This window comes from Gorilla gorilla, chromosome 20 (genome assembly GCF_029281585.2).
Source record: "Gorilla gorilla gorilla isolate KB3781 chromosome 20, NHGRI_mGorGor1-v2.1_pri, whole genome shotgun sequence".
Classification (NCBI taxonomy): domain Eukaryota; kingdom Metazoa; phylum Chordata; class Mammalia; order Primates; family Hominidae; genus Gorilla; species Gorilla gorilla.
Window position 1 is genome coordinate 61,609,053 of NC_073244.2, and position 17,725 is coordinate 61,626,777.

Below are 17,725 nucleotides of genomic sequence, written 5' to 3' on the forward strand. Positions count from 1 at the left end.
TACCAGAAAGACCACATACTCTGACCGTAATGCAGTTGAACAGTGACCAATAAGACAAAAATGGTATCATGGAGTATATGAATCCCAAGTCTAAATTGAATGAGGCTCAAAGAAGGCTTCACATTGAAAATGAGACCACGTGTATGTGAGTTATAATGAACCTGCTATATATCAACATTTATGTGGCAGAGCTGGGAGTGTGCAAAGAGGGATATCCTTCATCTTGTAGCATTTTTTTTTTTAGAAAGGAAAAACTGGAAAATCATGAACATTTACAGTGTTTCAGTCCTACTGTGCGCTCATTGTGCCTAAGTGAAAGGCTGGACCTGAAAGCTTTCTTTTTTCTTTTTTTTTTTTTTGAGACAGGGTGTCACTTTGTCACCCAGGGTGGAGTGCAGTGGTGCAAACACAGCTCACTGCTGCCTCAAGCTCCCAGGCTCAAGCGATCCTCCTGCCTCAGCTCCCCAAGTAGCTGGGACTACAGGCATGTGCTACCACGCCTGGTTAATTTTTGCTTTTTTTTTTTTTTTTTTTTGTAGAGATGGGGTTTCTCCACGTTGCCCAGGCTGGTCACAAACTCCTGGACTCAAGCAATCCCCCACCTTGGCCTCCCAAAGTGCTAGGATTACAGGTGTGAGTCACTGCACCAAGCCTTGAAAGCTTTCTTATTTTTATTCCAGTTGTAGCCTCCCTCCAGGATGTGGATTCACATGCAACATGAGTGGTAAGTGTTTAAAGAGGTCTTTCCTACTTTTTTTTTTTTTTGAGACGGAGTCTCGCTCTTTCCCCCAGGCTGGAGTGCAGTGGCTCAATCTCGGCTCACTGCAAGCTCCGCCTCCCAGGTTTACACCATTCTCCTGCCTCAGCCTCCCAAGTAGCTGGGACTACAGGCACCTGCCACCACGCCCGGCTAATTTTTTTTGTATTTTTAGTAGAGATGGGGTATCACCGTGTTAGCCAGGATGGTCTTGATCTCCTGACCTCGTGATCCGCCCGCCTCGGCCTCCCAAAGTGCTGGGATTACAGGCATGAGCCACCGCGGCCGGCAGGTCTTTCCTACATTTTTTATTTCCGTAAGGAGTCTCTGCAGTGTGAGTTCTTGTATGAACCATGAATTTGAGACCACGCTGAAGGCTTTGTCATATTCTTTTTAGATTCGCAGTTTCTCTCCAGGGTGAGAACAAATGTCTACTCAAGATGAATGAAGATGAAAGGCTTTCTGTAGACTTTACCTTCACAGGGTTTTTTTTCACATTTCTGTAAGATAGGAGAGTTCAGGGAAGATGTTCTCACTCATGCTAACCCCTTGAGCTCCCTTCCAATATGTCCTCCCCACATGTTTGGTACAGTCAGAAAATTAATGAAAAATTTTCCACCTTCCTTTCATTCACAGGGCTTCTCATCTTTGTGAGTCTTAAGATGTTTTTTAAGTCCTGACGACTTTGCAAAGTCTTTTCCACATGTCTTACATTTATAGGGTTTCTCTCCAGTGTGGCTCCTTATATGTGTATATTTTGAGGACTCCCGAATGACTTTCCCACATTCTTCACATTCATAGGGCTTCTTCTGCACGACATGCTTTCTTAAATGTTTATTAAGGTGTAAGGAATATCTAAAGGCTTTCCCACATTTCCCACATTCATACGGTTTCTCTCCAGTGTGAATTTTCATATGTCTCATAAGGAATGACTGATAAAAAAAGGCTCTCCCACATTCGGGGCATTTATGGGTTTTCTCTCCAGTGCAATGACTCTTGTGTGAACCGGAATTTGGAGCGTTGGCAGAGGTTGCCCCAGTTTGACAATCCTTCTTGTTTGTCTCTGCGGTATACAACTGCACCTGCACGGCGTGAATTGAGTTATTTCTGGAGGTGTTCTCGCACTGAGTAAAATCATACATTTTCTCTTGACCACGAGTGTTGTGTGCCCTAAGGGATCCGTCTTCACGGAAAGCTTTTCCAAATGGATTCCGCTGGTGCCTGTTGGCCCCCATATCAATTTCATCACGTATATGATGCACAGTGTTCTGACTGCCAGTCCATGTGCTTGATTTCAGCTCTGTTTTTCTCCCACACGGAACCCACTGAATGTTCCGCCCCAAGACTCCATCGTGTTCGTTGTTTTCATGTGTTTTTTGACTATCGTTTAAGACAGGATTATACTTGAAAATACTTGAGTCACGTGTTAGGATACATTGTCTTATGGAATCTCCCTGTGAAGGCACAAGCCTGCAGGTAGGTTTAGAGTGGTTCCTCATTTCATGATCTTCACAAATGCTAACAGGAGATTCATCTTTCTCAGGGGCAACCGCAGGTGGCTTCACATTATTCACCCCCTGCCTGTGTGGTTCCTCTGTTTTGGGGCATCTCCAGTCTTCTCTTAATGTGGAGTGCTGGGAACTGATGCTCGTGAGACACACTCTGTTTGCTTCAGGAAATGTTCTTTTAGGAAGAATATCCGGCTGAGGGGTTGCGTCTTTGGTTTTACATGGAGTCGCCCAATCTGAAATACAGTGGCACAAAAGTTAAATTCTTTGTTGAAAGTAAAGGTGGGTTAGAAATGATGACGTAGGCAATGTCCGTGTGGATTTCTCTTTCTTTCTTTCTTCCTTTCTTTCTTTCTCTTTCTTTCTTTCCCTTCCTTCCTTCCTCCTTCCTTCCTTCCTCTCTCTCGTTCTCTCTGTCTTTCTCTCTTTTCTTTAGACAGAGTCTTGCTCTGTGGCCCAGGCTGGAGTGCAGTGGCACAATCTTGGCTCATTACAACCTCTGCCTCCCAGGTTCAAGCAATTCTGTGGCCTCAGCTTCCTGAGTAGCTGAGATTACAGGTGCGTGCCACCATGCCTGGCTAATTTTTGTGTTTTCAGTTGAGATGGGGTTTCACCATGTTGGCCAGGCTGGTCTTGAATTCCTGGCCTCATGTGATCCACCTGCCTCAGCCTCCCAAAGTGCTGGGATTACAGGCATGAGCCAACATGCCAGGCCTCTGTGTGGATTTCTTTCTAAATGTTCACTCAACATGTATGATAAAAATGTGAAGGGGAAGAAAGCAAGAGGAAGGAAGCAGAGAAAGACATCAGAGATTCTGCAGTGTCAGGAATGTGATGACGGTAAGGTCAGGGGTTCAACATGGAGAGTGTCATGTTACTGAGGAACAGTTCTGCAGAGATCAAGGAAACGATCAGGAATTCTAAGTGGAAGAGAATTGGACAGAGAGTCCATGTGAAATTTTTATTTTTTTGAGATGAGGGTCTCACTAGGTTGCCCAGGTGCTGGAGTGCAGTGGCTATTCATAGGTGTGATCACAGCACACTGCAGCCTTGAGCTCTTGGGATCAAGTGATCCTCTTGCCTCAGTCTCCCGAGTAGCTAGCTCCATGTGCAATTTTAAGGAGAAAAGGAACAGGCCTTTAGTGGGGAAAAATGAAAATATGAGAGGATGGATAAAAGTCAAAAAACATAAGCTCGGCCAGGCACAGTGGCTCACGCCTGTAATCCCAGCACTTTGAGAGGCTGAAGTGGGTGGATCACCTGAGGTCAGGAGTTCGAGACCAGCCTGGCCAACGTGGTGAAGCCCAGTCTCTACTAAAAATACAAAAATTAGCTGGGCATGGTGGCGTGTGCCTGTAATCCCAGCTACTCAGGAGGCTGAGGCAGGAGAATCACTTGAATCCGGGAGGCGGAGATTGCAGTGAGCTGAGACTGAGCCACTGCACTCCAGCCTGGGCAACAGAGTGCCTGTTTTTTTCTTTCTTTTTTTTTCCTTTTAATTAAAAAAAAATAGTTTTTAAAGACAAAAAGAACAGTGTTTTGCCATGTTGGCTGGGCTGGTCTCGACCTCCTGGCCTCAAGTAATCCTCCTCCTGCCTCAGCCTCCCAAAGTGCTAGGATTACAGGTGTGAGCCACTGTGCCTGGCCTATAGGTCTCCTTAGCTGCTCTGTAGATAACAACTTGAAAATTATAAAACAGTAAGTTTTCCCTTTGAGATATTCCTTCAGGTCCTGCATTCTGATGAAATGACTACGCTCACTGATCTGAGGAATGCCGTGAGAAACTGACACACCAAAGAATGTACTTTCCTCATCCCGATGATTTCATCCCCCTTCCTCTGACCAATCAACGTCTCCAATTCTCCAGTCCCTTGCCCTCCATGATCCCCTTAAAAATGAGAGCAGTGGCTCATGCCTGTAATGCCAATACTGTGGGGAAAAGCAAGAGAGATCAGATTGTCACTGTGTCTGTGTAGAAAGAAGTAGACATAGGAGACTCCATTTTGTTCTGTACTAAGAAAAATTCTTCTGCCTTGGGATGCTGTTAATCTATAACCTTACCCCCAACCCCGTGCTCTCTGAAACATGTGCTGTGTCAACTCAGAGTTAAATGGATTAAGGGCGGTGCAAGATGTGCTTTGTTAAACAGATGCTTGAAGGCAACATGCTCCTTAAGAGTCATCACCACTCCCTAATCTCAAGTACCGAGGGACACAAACACTGCGGAAGGCCGCAGGGACCTCTGCCTAGGAAAACCAGGTATTGTCCAAGGTTTCTCCCCATGTGATAGTCTGAAATATGGCCTCGTGGGAAGGGAAAGACCTGACCGTCCCCCAGCCCGACACCCGTAAAGGGTCTGTGCTGAGGAGGATTAGTATAAGAGGAAGGCATGCCTCTTGCAGTTGAGACAAGAGGAAGGCATCTGTCTCCTGCCCGTCCCTGGGCAATGGAATGTCTCGGTATAAACCCCGATTGTACGTTCCATCTACTGAGATAGGGAAAAACTGCCCTCAGGCTGGAGGTGGGACATGCGGGCCGCAATACTGCTTTGTAAAGCATTGAGATGTTTATGTGTATGCATATCTAAAAGCACAGCACTTAATCCTTTACCTTGTCTATGATGCAAAGACCTTTGTTCACGTGTTTGTCTGCTGACCCTCTCCCCACAATTGTCTTGTGACCCTGACACATCCCCCTCTTTGAGAAACACCCACGAATGATCAATAAATACTAAGGGAACTCAGAGGCTGGCGGGATCCTCCATATGCTGAACGCTGGTTCCCCGGGTCCCCTTATTTCTTTCTCTATACTTTGTGTCTTTTCTTTCCTAAGTCTCTCATTCCACCTTACGAGAAACACCCACAGGTGTGGAGGGGCAACCCGCCCCTTCAAACACTTTGGGAAGCCGAGGTGGGCAGAGCACTTGAGGTCAGGAGTTTGAGACAAGCCTGGCCAACACAGTGAAACCCCGTCTCTACTAAAAATACAAAAATTAGCCAGGTATGGTGGTGCATGTCTGTAATCCCAGCTACTCAGGAGGCTGAGACAGAAGAATTGCTTGAACCCGGGAGGCGGAGGTTGCAGTGAGCCGAGATCGCGCCACTGCACTCCAGCCTGGGCAACAAGAGTGAAACACAGTCTCAAAAACAAAAAAAACCCAAAAACCCCCGAACCCCTCAGGGAGAAGAATTTGAGCGTCTCCTCCCATCTCCTCGGTTGGCACCATGTAATCATGCAACTTTCTCTTTTCTCTGTTGCAAACCCTGCTGTCTCAGTGGCGAGCCTGTTGCTCTGTTACCATGCTGCTGGCTTACAAACCTGTTGGTCCTGTAATGTTCACATCTACCTGGTACTGAGATGCATAAATGCCTGGACAAAACTGCCCTGCACTGTTTTCAGACCACTTCTTGCTCCAGATGAGAGGGCAGACTGGGTTTGCCTAGTTGAAATCCTGCTCACTGGGCAAGCACATGGTATAAAGGAACTGTGCCGAGACTTTCTGTCAAATGGACACAGGCTTTGGTTTGCTGGGGTTCTGAAGCTGATGATGTGTGAATAGAAGTGCAACAGTGGTCCCTCTACTTTTCTCATCAATGCACTAAAACTCTGCCAAAAGGGCTCAAAACGACCCTTTTCCTGTGCACCATGTTCACCTACATAAGGATCCCCCAAATTTTGTTCAATCACGAAGAGAATAAAAATGTAATGCATTAGCTGGGGGTGGTAGGGCATGCCTATAATCCCAGATACTCAGGAGGCTGAGGCAGGAGAATTGCTTGAGCCCAGGAGGCGGAAGTTGCAGTGAGCCGAGATGGTGCCACTTCACTCCAGCCTGGGTGACAGGGTGAGACCCCATCTTAATGAAAAGAAAAATAAAGGCTGGGTGTGGTGGCTCACGCCTGTAATCCCAGCACTTTGGGAGGCCGAGGTGGGAGGATCACTTGAGGTCAGGCGTTCAAGACAAGCCTAGCCAACGTGGTGAAATCTGCCTCTACTAAAAATACAAACAAAAATTAGCCAGGTGTGGTGGTGTGCACCTGTATTCCCAGCTACTAGGGAGGCTAAGGCAGAAGAATTGCATGAACCTGGGGGGCGGAAGTTGCAGTGAGCTGAGATGATGCCGCTGCACTCCAGCCTGGGAGATAGAGTGAGACCCTGTCTCAAAAAATAAATAAAATAAAATAAAATAAAATAAAATAAAATAAAATAAAATAAATAAAATATAAATAAAATAAATAAAGTACTGCAACAAACTGACTTCCAGTTTCACGGTGAACCCTACACCTACTACGTGGGGGGCAGCAGCTGTGTCTCTGGAATTTAACCCAGTTCCCATTTTCCAATGCACTTCCCAGAACACGGTTCCAAACCAGCACTGGTCCCATCATGGACTAAGTGCAGGAAGGGGGCCTCCTTACCTATGAATGCCAGGTTCCTAGAGTTTTCCAGCATCACGTCTCTGTAGAGATTCCTCTGAGCTGGGTCCAGCAGGGTCCACTCCTCTTTGGTGAAGTTCACAGCCACGTCTGCGAAGGTCACCGAGTCCTAAAATAACACATGCAGTTTGGCTCAGAGGGGCGTCCTGTTATCAGTTTGAACTGTGACCCCTTTCTCCACACAAAAAGGTACGTTGAGGTCTTAACCTTTGGTACCTGCAAAGGTGACCTGATTTGTGAACTAGAGTCTTTGCAGATGTCAATGAATTAAGATGAGGTTGTGGCCGGGCGCGGTGGCTCACACCTGTAATCCCAGCACTTTGGGAGGCTGAGGCAGGTGGATCACAAGGTCAGGAGTTCGAGACCAGCCTGGCCAGCATGGTGAAACCCCATCTCTACTAAAAATACAAAAAATTAGCTGGGCATGGTGGCGGGTGCCTTTAGTCCCAGCTACTCGGGAGGCTGAGGCAGAGAACTGCTTGAACCTGGGAGGTGGAGGTTGCAGTGAGCCGAGATCACACCACTGCACTCCAGCCTGGGCTACAAAGTGAGACTGTCTCAAAAAAAAAAAAAAAAAGATGAGGTTGTACTGGGGGTTGGGTGGGCCCTAATCCAGTGACTGGTGTCCTTATAAGAAGAGGAAATCTGGCCAGCTGCAGTGGCGTATGCCTGTAATCCCAGCACTTTGGGAGGTTGAGGTGGGACGATCGCTTGAGGCCAGGAGTTCAAGACCAGCTTGGGAAACACAGTGATAACCCGTCTCTACAAAAAATAAAAAAATTACCCGTGAGTGTGGGCGGGTGCCTGTAGTCTCAGCTACCTGGGAGGCTGAGGAGGGAGGATTGCCTGAGCCTGGGAGGTGGAGGTTGCAATAAGCTATGATCCTGCCACGGCAGTCCAGCCTGGGCAACAGAGCAAGACCCTGTCTCAAAAGAACAAACAAAATATAAATTAAAAAAAAAAAAAAGAAGGGGAAATGTGGACGGAGGGAGGGACACAGAGGGAAGAATGTCATTTGGTAAGGGAGGCAGAGACTGGAGTGATGGGTCCACAAGCCAGGGAATGCCAAGGACGCCAGTGACTACCAGCAGCTAGGTAAGAGCATGGAACAAATTCTTTCTTGGAGCCTCCAGAAGGAAGCAACTCTGCCGCTATTTTGATCTTGGACTTCCAGCCTGCAGAACTGTGAGAAAATCAATGTCTTTGTTTAAGCCACCCCATGTGTGATAGTTTCATCAGCCTGAACAGCCTAATGCAACAGGAAGAGGTACAGTCGATTGGTAGAGACTGACGTCCGGTCGTATGACTCAGGTGTGCTTTCTTCTGAGACAGGGTCTTGCTCTGTCACCCAGGCTGGAGTGCAGTGGTGCAAATGCAGCTCACGGCAGCCTCGAACTGCTGGGCTCAAGCGATCCTCCCACCTCAGCCTCCCAAGTAGCTGGGACAACCGGCACACACCATCACGTGTGGCCCTGTCTCAGGAAAAAGAGTACCTGAGTCACGCGACCGGACTTCAATCTCTACCAATTGACCAACTGTGTGTCTTTCTCATGCATTAGCCTGTTCAGGCTGTTATAACAAACGATCACAGAGGGGTGGCTACTCCTTAAACCCTGGCCGGGCACAGTGGCTCGTGCCTGTAATCCCAGCACTTTGGGAGGCCGAGGTGGGCGGATCACCTAAGGTCAGGAGTTCGAGACCAGCCTGGCCAACATGGAGAAACCCCATCTCAACTAAAAATACAAAACTTAGCCGGGCGTGCTGGCAGGTGCCTGTAATCCCAGCTACTCGTGATGCTGAGGCAGGAGAATCACTTGAACCTGGAAGGCGGAGGTTGCAGTGAGCCGAGATCATGCCATTGCACTCCAGCCTGGGCAACAAGAGTGAAACTCCGTCTCAAAAAAAAAAAAAAAAAAAATTTGGAGTGGGGCACGTCTCAGTCCACTGCTTGTCATCTGCAGATCATGACAGTTGCGGGAGATGATGCCACTGCCCACTCCATAAACGCCTAGTGTCCCCTGCGAGACCCTGAGTTCCTTAAGACAAAGACACTTTCTTTTTATTTTACTTTATTATTATTTTTAGAGACAGTCTTACTCTGTCACCCAGGCTGGAATGCAGTGGAGTGATCACTCCTCATTGTGGCCTCGACCTCCTGGGCTCGAGCGATTCTCTCACCTCAGCCTCTTAAGTAGCTGGGACGACAGCCGTGCACCACCACACCAGGCAAATTTGTTTTATATTTATAGAGACGGCGGTCTTGCTATGTTGCCCAGGCTGGTTTTGAACTCCTGGCCTCAAATGATTCTCCTGTCTCACCCTCCCAAAGTCCTGGAATTACAGGCTTGAGCCACTGTGCCCCACCAAAGACACTTTCAGCTCCTTTCTTAGTGCGCTTTGCAGCAGAACGTGAAGCCCACGGGCAGCCAGGATGAGGTGTGGAAAGGACCGGTCAGTACTGGGGTGGGGGTGGTCCCAGGAGAATCCCCAGGGCAGCGTCTCTCTCCAAGCAGAGGTGCAGAGACCTAGGGCAGCACGGCTGGCGGGGGGCCCTGCCTGGCTCCACGCGCTTTACCTGACCCCCAGCCACAGGCAGAGGCACATTCACTCGTGGGAACGACAACACGCTTCTGGGAGAGGGTGAGCTGCCAACTTACCTGGGACATATTTGTCACCAACGCGGCGGCCAGTCCTGGCTTCCCCGTGTTTCCTTCAAGGAGGCAGGTGAGGCAGAGCTTGGGAGAAGAATGGAGCTATGAGAATCCAGGCACCCTGCCTTCCCCACACTCGTATGTGGATCCTGCCTGACATTAATCTCAGCATATAAATGCATGTGTGCACACACTTCCCCACCACAGCCCACAACCCCCACCCCCTCTACACCCACCCACCCACACACCCACACACCCCATCCCCCCCACACTCACACACACACCCACACACCCCCATCCCCCCACCCCCGCCCCCCACACAGACACCCACACACACACCTATATTTTAATTTAATTTTTTAGAGACAGAGTCTTGTCCTGTTGCCCAGGCTGGAGTGCAGTAGTGCAATCATGGCTCACTACAGCCTCAAACTTCTGGGCTCAAGTGATCCTCCTGCCTCAGCCTCCTGAGTAGCTGAAGGTACAGGCATGTGCCCCCACGCCTCCTAATTTTTCATATTTATTTTCACAGAGATGGGGTCTCACTCTGTTGCCTAGGCTGGTCTCAAATTCCTGGCCTCAAGGAGCATTTTTTTTTAATCGAGGTGAAATTTGCATATCATGAAGTTAACCATTTTAAGTGAACAATGCAGTGGCATTTAGTGCATTTGCAATGTTGTACAAACGTCACCTCTACCTAGTTCCAAATACTTTTCATCACTGCAAAATAAAACCCCATCCCCCTTAGCAGTCACTTCCCATTCTCCCCTTCACCCAGCTGCTGGCAGCCGCTAATCTAATTGCAATGTTTTTTTTTTTTGAGACGGAGTCTCACTCTGTTGCCCAGGCTGGAGTGCAGTAGCACGATCTCAGCTCACTGCAGCTTCCGCCTCCCTGGTTCAAGTGATTCTCCTGTCTCAGCCTCCTGATTAGCTGCCATTACAGGTGCCTGCCATCACACCTGGCTAATTTTTTGTACTTTTAGTAGAGATGGGATTTCGCCATGTTGGCCAGGCTGGTCTCAAACTCCTGACCTCAAGTGATCCGCCCGCCTCGCCCTCCCAAAGTGCTGGAATTAGGGGTGTGAGCACCGTACCTGGCCCATAGGGGTATTCATTACAGCCCAAAGTAGAGACAACCCAATATTGATCAATGCATGAACAAAGAAAGCAAACGTGGTCTATCCGCACCATGGAATATTATCCAGCCATAAAACGGACTGAGGCACTGACACACACTACAATCCGGTGAGCTCTGAAAACAGGATGTCGAGTGAACGAAGCCAGACACAAAAGACCACAGTGTATGACCCCATTGAAAATGAAATGTCCAGAATAGGTGAATCTATAGAGACAGCAGATCAGAGGTTTTGTCCAGGGCTGGGGGAGATGAGGGACTGGGAGATGACCACTGAAGGACACAGGGCTTCTTTTGGGGGTGATGGAAATGTTATAAATTTGAGGGAAGTACACGCCTGTGAATATACTAAAAGCCATTGAATTGCACCCTTTAAGAAGGTGAATTGGGCCGGGCGCGCTGGCTCAAGCCTGTAATCCCAAGACTCTGGGAGGCCGAGGCAGGTGGGTCACTTGAGGTCAGGAGTTTGAGACCATCCTGGCCAACATGGCGAAACCCTGTCTCTACTAAAAATACAAAAATTAACCGGGCGTGGTGGCGCACACCTGTAATCCCAGCTACTTGGGAGGCTGAAGGCAGGAGAATCACTTGAATCTGGGAGGTGGAGGTTGCAGTGAGCTGAGATTGCACCACTGCACACCCCAGCATGGGCGACAGAGCGAGACTCTGTCTCAAAAAAAAAAAAAAAAATTTCAAATATAAGATGAAAAGTGTTCATGTTACTGGGAAGTCAGATTTTTAGTGTAAGAGGAAAAAGTTTCAAATATAAGATGAAAAGGCTTCATATCGTCATGAACACACACACCCCCCCCCCCCCCCAGTGTCTCCCTGGTCAGTCTATTCATAGAAAATGCTTAGAAGAATTAACAAGCAGGAAGCAATGAACACCCTCGGAGACATGGCTGATCCGGGAACAGGAAATTTCCAGTGTGAGCCTTGCGGTGCCAGATGGCAGGGGAGCTGCCCTAGACCGTGTTAGGAGGATGCACAGCGGCTGGAAACATCTCCCAGCGGCCGGATTTGAACTACAAAGTGATCATTGCAATTGATGGAAACACACTGAACACTAAAAATACCTGCGCTCATGATACCCAGACAGAGAAAACCAGAGGGGGAAAAAAACACAAGCCTTGGTTAATAAAGAGGAATAATTAAGCCTTTACCTTGCCTTTCCAATAAGAAAAGAAATGGAATAGCATACGGATGATGGAAAACTACAGAATTCCAGCTACATATTAATTTTTTAATTTTTTTTTTTTGACACAAGGTCTCATTCTGTCATCCAGGTTGGAGTGCAGTGGGGAGATCTCGGCTCACAGCAGCCTCTGCCTCCCGAGTTCAAGTGATTCTCCTGCCTCAGCTTCCCAAGAAGCTGGGACCACAAGCGCCTGCCACCACGCCCAGCTAATATAACAAAAATATATATATTAAGAAAAAAATTTTTTTGAGACAGGGTCTCATTCTGTCGCCCAGGCTGGAGTGCAGTGGCACGATCTCAGCTCGCTGCAACTTCCACCTCCTGGGTTCAAGCAATTCTCCTGCCTCAGCCTCCTGAGTAGCTGAGATTACAGGCTTGGGCCACCACGCCCAGCTAATTTTTGTATTTTTAGTAGAGACGGGGTTTCACTATGTTGGCCAGGCTTGTCTCAAACTTCTGACCTCAGGTGATCCGCCTGCCTCGACCTCTCAAAGTGCTGGGATTAAGGCGTGAGCCACCACGCCCAGTCCCAGCTACATGTTTAGATGGGACAATTGAATATTTTTAAAAATCACCATTTTGGGCTGGGCTGGGTGGTTCACACCTATAATCCCAGCATGTTGGGAGGCTGAGGCAGGAGGATCACTTGAGCCCAGGATTTTGATACCACCCTGGGCAACATAGCGAGGCCCCATCTCTCCAAAAAGTTAAAAATTAGGTGGGCACGCTGGCGTGCGCCTCTAGTCTCAGCTACTCAGGAGGTTGCGGGGTGGGAAGATCATTTGAGGCCAGTAGGTTGATGCTGCAGTGAACTATGATTGCACTACTGCACTCCAGCTTGGGTGACAGAATGAGGCCCTATCTCAAAAAAAAAAAATCATCATTTTGCAACCCTAATAAATCAACTGATTCAGGAAATAAGACACGTTGGTGGACACAGAAAGGGGAGGCAGTCATTAGCAAGGTACGGAGGCATCACTCAGGACTTGCTGGGCGTAAAGGAATGCAACTTTAAGAGGTAAGGCTCTGCAGGTGCAGTGGCTCAAGGCTGTAATCCCAGTATTCTGGGAGGCCGAGGCAGGCAGATCACCTGAGGTAGGGAGTTTGAGGCCAGCCTGACCAACATGGAGAAACCCCGTCTCTACTAAAAATACAAAATTAGCCGGGTATGGTGGCACACACCTGTAATCCCAGCTACTCGGGAGGCCGAAGCAGGAGAATCACTTGAACCTGGGAGGCGGAGGTTGCGGTGAGCCGATATTGCACCACTGCACTCCAGCCCGGGCAACAAGAGCGAAACTCCATCTCAAATAAAAAAAAAAAAAAAAAGAGGTAAGAGGCTCTCTCACCTCCAGAAACTACTCCACCAACGTTAGCTTGACTTGTACAGGGACAGCCATTATAGCTTTTTTTTTTTTTGAGATGGAGTCTCACTCTGTCACCCAGGCTGGAGTGCACTGGTGTGATCTCGGCTCACTGCAAGCTCCACCTCCCGGGTTCACCCCATTCTCCTGCCTCAGCCTCCCCAGTAGCTGGGACTACAGGCACCCGCCACTGCGCCCGGCTAATTTTTTGTATTTTTAGTAGAGACGGGGTTTCACCGTGGTCTCGATCTCCTGACCTCGTGATCCACCTGCCTCAGCCTCCCAAAGTGCTGGGATTACAGGAGTGAGCCACCGCGCCCGGCAACAAACAGCCATTATAGTTACACTGATGTGATGAACACACCACCTATGATGTATCTTTCATTTTTATTTTGTTTAAATTTTTCTTTGTTATTATATATGTTTCAAGACAAGGCCTCGCTCTATCACCCAGGCTGGAGTGCAGTGGCACTAGCTTGGCTCACTGCAACCTCTGCTTTCTGGGTTCAAGAGATTCTCCTGTCTTAGCCTCCCAAGTAGCTGGGAGTACAGGCGACCACCACCACGCCTGGCTATTTTGTGTGTGTGTGGTTTTTTTTTTTTTCAGTAGAGACAGGACTTCATCATGTTGGCCAGGCTGGTCTTGAACTCCTGACCTCAGGCGATCCTCCTGCCTCAGCCTCCCAAAGTGCTGGGATTAGAGCCACGAAGCCTGACCAACCTAGGATGTTTCTGTCTCCCTCCTTCCCTCCCTTCCTCTTTCTGTCTTTTTCCCTCCCTCCCTCCCTCCCTCCCTTCCTCCCTCCCTTCCCTCTCTCTTTCTCTCTTCCTCTCTCTTTTTCTCTCTTCCTCTCTCTCTTTCTCTCTTTCTTTCTTTTTTGAGACAGGGTCTCACTCTGCTGCCCTGGCTGGAGTGCAGTGGTGTGATCAGAGCTCACTGTAGCCTTGACCTCCTGGGGTCAAGCAGTCCTCCCACCTCAGCCTCCCAAAATGCTGGGATCACAGGCGTGAGTCACCATGCCTGGCCAGGTCTAACTTTCAACACAAGGAACAACCACACAAATCCACAGGTGTGGACGTTCTGCCATTCTGACTACCCAGGGACTCCAACTAGTAAATGTCATGAACAAAGGGAGGTAAGTTCGAGGGTGTGAGCCCCGGAAGAGAAACGCACACAATGTGTTTGCATCCTGCCTAAAGAAACATAACTCTAGGCCAGGCGTGGTGGCTCACGCCTGTAATCCCAGCACTTTGGGAGGCCGAGGAGGGCAGATCACCTGAGGTTGGGAGTTCGAGGTCAGCCTGACCAACATGGAGAAACCCCATCTCTACTAAAAATGCAAAATTAGCCAGGCATGGTGGCACATGCCTGTAATCCCAGCTACTAGAGAGGCTGAGGCAGGAGAATTGCTTGAACCTGGGAGGCAGAGGTTGCAGTGAGACGAGATTGTGCCACTGCACTCCAGCCTGGATAACAAGAGCGAAACTCTGTCTCAAAAAAAAAAAAAAAAAAAAAAAAAAAAATATATATATATATATGTTTTTTTCTATTAAAACAAAACAAAAACAAACCCCTAAAACTCTTCCTGCTCCAAATGTGACATCTGACGACCGTTTAATGACTGCGGTCAACTTAAATAGTATAAGATGAGTCATTTGTTCATAAAATGTTAGAATGCCATAAAATCTACAACTTACACGATATTTGAAAGAAACTTGATGGCAAGTTCCCTCAATTTGAGGACAAATCTAAACATTTACATGACACTGTCAGCAATGAATTGCGGACTCAAAACTTTTCTAAACCATTAATAATTTAAAAATTAAATTAATCATATGAGAAAAAGCTGAATTTATATATAGACACTCACACGTAAATATATGTGTGTATATATTTATATATATGTGTGTGTATGCATTTATATATATACATGTATAAAAATATATATACATATATATTGGCCAGGCACGGTGGCTCACGCCTGTAATCCCAGCACCTTGGGAGGCCGAGGCGGGCGGATCACGAGGTCAAGAGATCAAGATCATCCCGGCTAACACGGTGAAACCCCGTCTCTACTAAAACTACAAAAAATTAGCCGGGCGTGGTGGCGGGTGCCTGTAGTCCCAGCTACTCGGGAGCCTGAGGCAGGAGAATGGCGAGAACCCGGGAGGCGGAGCTTGCAGTGAGCCGAGATTGCGCCACAGCGCTCCAGCCTGGGCGACAGAGCGAGACTCCGTCTCAAAAAAAAAAAAAAAAGAAAAGAAAAGCCCCACTGTTGCCTGGGGAATCCAAGTCACTTTGACACAGAAGCAAGCCTGTGCAACTCAGGGGCTGAGCTGTAAATAAGAGTTTTTGAGACACGACATTCCACGTCTATCTTGACCTCATAGTTCCCAAGGAAACAGCCACACCTGATGATAACCCCATTACACGCATCTCAGCTCTAAGCCTACCTAAGAAGATAAAACTGCCTATTTCAATTTAAGTTTCCCTGAATTCCGTCCTTTCCCCAATACAATTGGAGCGCCGGTTCTGACCCTAGTAACCTCAGACACATCAGCTCAGGACAATAGTTTTAAAAAAAAAAAAAAACAGAAAAGAAAAGAAAAAGAAAAACATCATTGTGAGTCAGCTCAGGTGAGCAGGCTGAGGTTGGCTTTTGCCGGATTGTCCATGACGAAGATATACCTGGCTGATGAAACACATTGGCAGCTTCGCCCTGAGTTCCAGTAAATCAGACCTCACCGGAGCGGATTAGTAATAAAAATGCATCTTGTTCCGACCGGGGGGTTTGATCCCGACACCTTCACACCACTCTCCTTGCAGCTTGTCCTTTTCATGTATTTCCTCTGCTGAGGTCTCAGTTCCCATAAAAGACCATGTTCAGCACACGGAACTCAAACCCTCAAAGCTCTTTATCTGGCCAGGCGCTGTGGCTCACGCCTGTAATCCCAGCCCTTTGGGAGGCCGAGGCGGGCAGATCACGAGGTCAGGAGATCGAGACCATCCTGGCTAACACAGTGAAACCCCGTCTCTACTAAAAATACAAAAAATGAGCCGGGCGCGGTGGCGGGCGCCTGTAGTCCCAGCTACTCGGGAGGCTGAGGCAGGAGAATGGCGTGAACCCGGGAGGCGGAGCTTGCAGTGAGCCGAGATCGCGCCACAACGCTCCAGCCTGGGTGACAGAGCGAGACTCCCTCTCAAAAAAAAAAAAAAAAAAAAAAAAAAAAAAAAAAAACTCTTTCTCTTAAGAAACCAGTGCATCCTGCACGTCTGGCCCTGCCCGGGACTTTTCAGTTCACCCTCATCACAACAGGCTCCAATCCAATACTTTTTTTTTTGAGAGAGAGTCTTGCTCTGTCGCCCAAGCTAGAGTGCAGTGGCACGATCTCGGCTCACTGCAACCTTCACCTCCCAGATAGAAGCGATTCTCCTGCCTCAGCCTCCCAAGTAACTGGGATTACAGGCGCTCTGCTCACTGCAATCTCCACCTCCCAGGTTCAAGCGATTCTCCTGCCTCAGCCTCCCGTGTAGCTAGGATCACAGGCGCCCGCCACCATGCCCGGCTAATTATTATTATTATCATTATTATTATTATTTTGAGACAGAGTCTCCCTCTGTCGCCCAGGCTGGAGTGCAATGGCTCGATTTCGGCTCACTGCAAACTCCACCTCCCGGGTTCAAGCGATTCTACTGCCTCAGCCTCCTGAGTAGCTGGGATTACAGGCGCATGCCACCACGTCCAGCTAATTTTGGTATTTTTAGTGGAGACGGGGGTTTCACCATGTTGGCCAGGCTGGTCTCGAACTCCTGACCTCAGGTGATCCGCCCACCTCGGCATTCCAAAATGCTGGGATTACAGGCGTGAGCCACCGCGCCCGGCCAGCTCCAATACTTTCATGGATGCAAAGAACACAACCCCTGCAACCGCTGCATGCGGGCATCTCTGCTGCCCAAGCCCGGGGACAGGCGCTTTCGCAACGCTGCAGCACGGCATGGGGGAAGCGCCCTTCTCCCTTGGCCAAGGTGAAGGGCGCGCTCGGGGTCTGAACACTTGGGTCATTCGTGCCTTCCCCTTTCCTCCCGGAAGGGTAGAGACAATGAGGCTTTTGCAGACAGCAACTCTCAAGTCCCTGGGCCCCGGCCCGGTCCCGCCCTTAGTACGGACACTCAGGCACACTTACTCTTCCACTAGCTCCGGCTTCCAGATGTCTCTGTCGGTGGCGCAGCCCAAAAGCGCGCGCAGCCCAGGAGCGTTTCGGAGCTGCACCAGGATGGGGATCAAACTGTTGAAATAAATCAACCTAACGAGGTCGCCAGGAAGGACCGACTACAGAGATTCGTCCTGCCCAGACATTTTGTACTCGCTTCTTGACCCCTTCCTCAAAATGGACGGTGTAATGGACCAGGGGGAGGAGAGGGGAGCCGAGCAGGCAGGGGATCCCAGCGCCCGCACTCCTCCCTGCCTACCTCCGTCCCACCCCCCGCCCCCGGGACCCGATCGACCCGACCCCAGAGTCTGACCCCCACGGCCAGTAGATTGACATTTCCTGTGGAACTTACTCCCCAGGCACTCCTGATCCAAGCAGGAAACCCCAGCCTTGGGTCCTCGCTGTCGCCTCCGCCCGCGCCACCGTTCCTAGGCTCTCCAGCTGGGAAGCGCGCTCTCTGCG

At 48.9% G+C, this 17,725-nt stretch overlaps 1 protein-coding gene across 2 annotated transcripts; it reads right to left on the reverse strand.

Moving 5' to 3' along the window:
* Positions 1–508: 508 nt before the first annotated feature.
* ZNF114 (zinc finger protein 114) lies at positions 509–17,655 on the reverse strand. Of its 2 annotated transcripts, XM_055370142.2 has the most exons (6): positions 17,616–17,655; positions 17,237–17,316; positions 9,359–9,436; positions 7,486–7,623; positions 6,684–6,810; positions 509–2,501 (listed from the first exon to the last, which is right to left on the reverse strand). In XM_055370142.2, the coding sequence occupies exons 3-6, from the start codon at positions 9,365–9,367 to the stop codon at positions 1,384–1,386; spliced, it is 1,392 nt and encodes a 463-aa protein (XP_055226117.1). In that variant the 5' UTR covers positions 9,368–9,436; positions 17,237–17,316; positions 17,616–17,655; the 3' UTR covers positions 509–1,383. The 2 variants fall into 2 exon arrangements, with proteins under 2 accessions (XP_055226117.1, XP_063557634.1); XM_063701564.1 differs by lacking the exons at positions 7,486–7,623; positions 17,616–17,655 and having other exon boundaries at positions 17,237–17,312.
* Between the last annotated feature and the right edge of the window lie 70 nt (positions 17,656–17,725).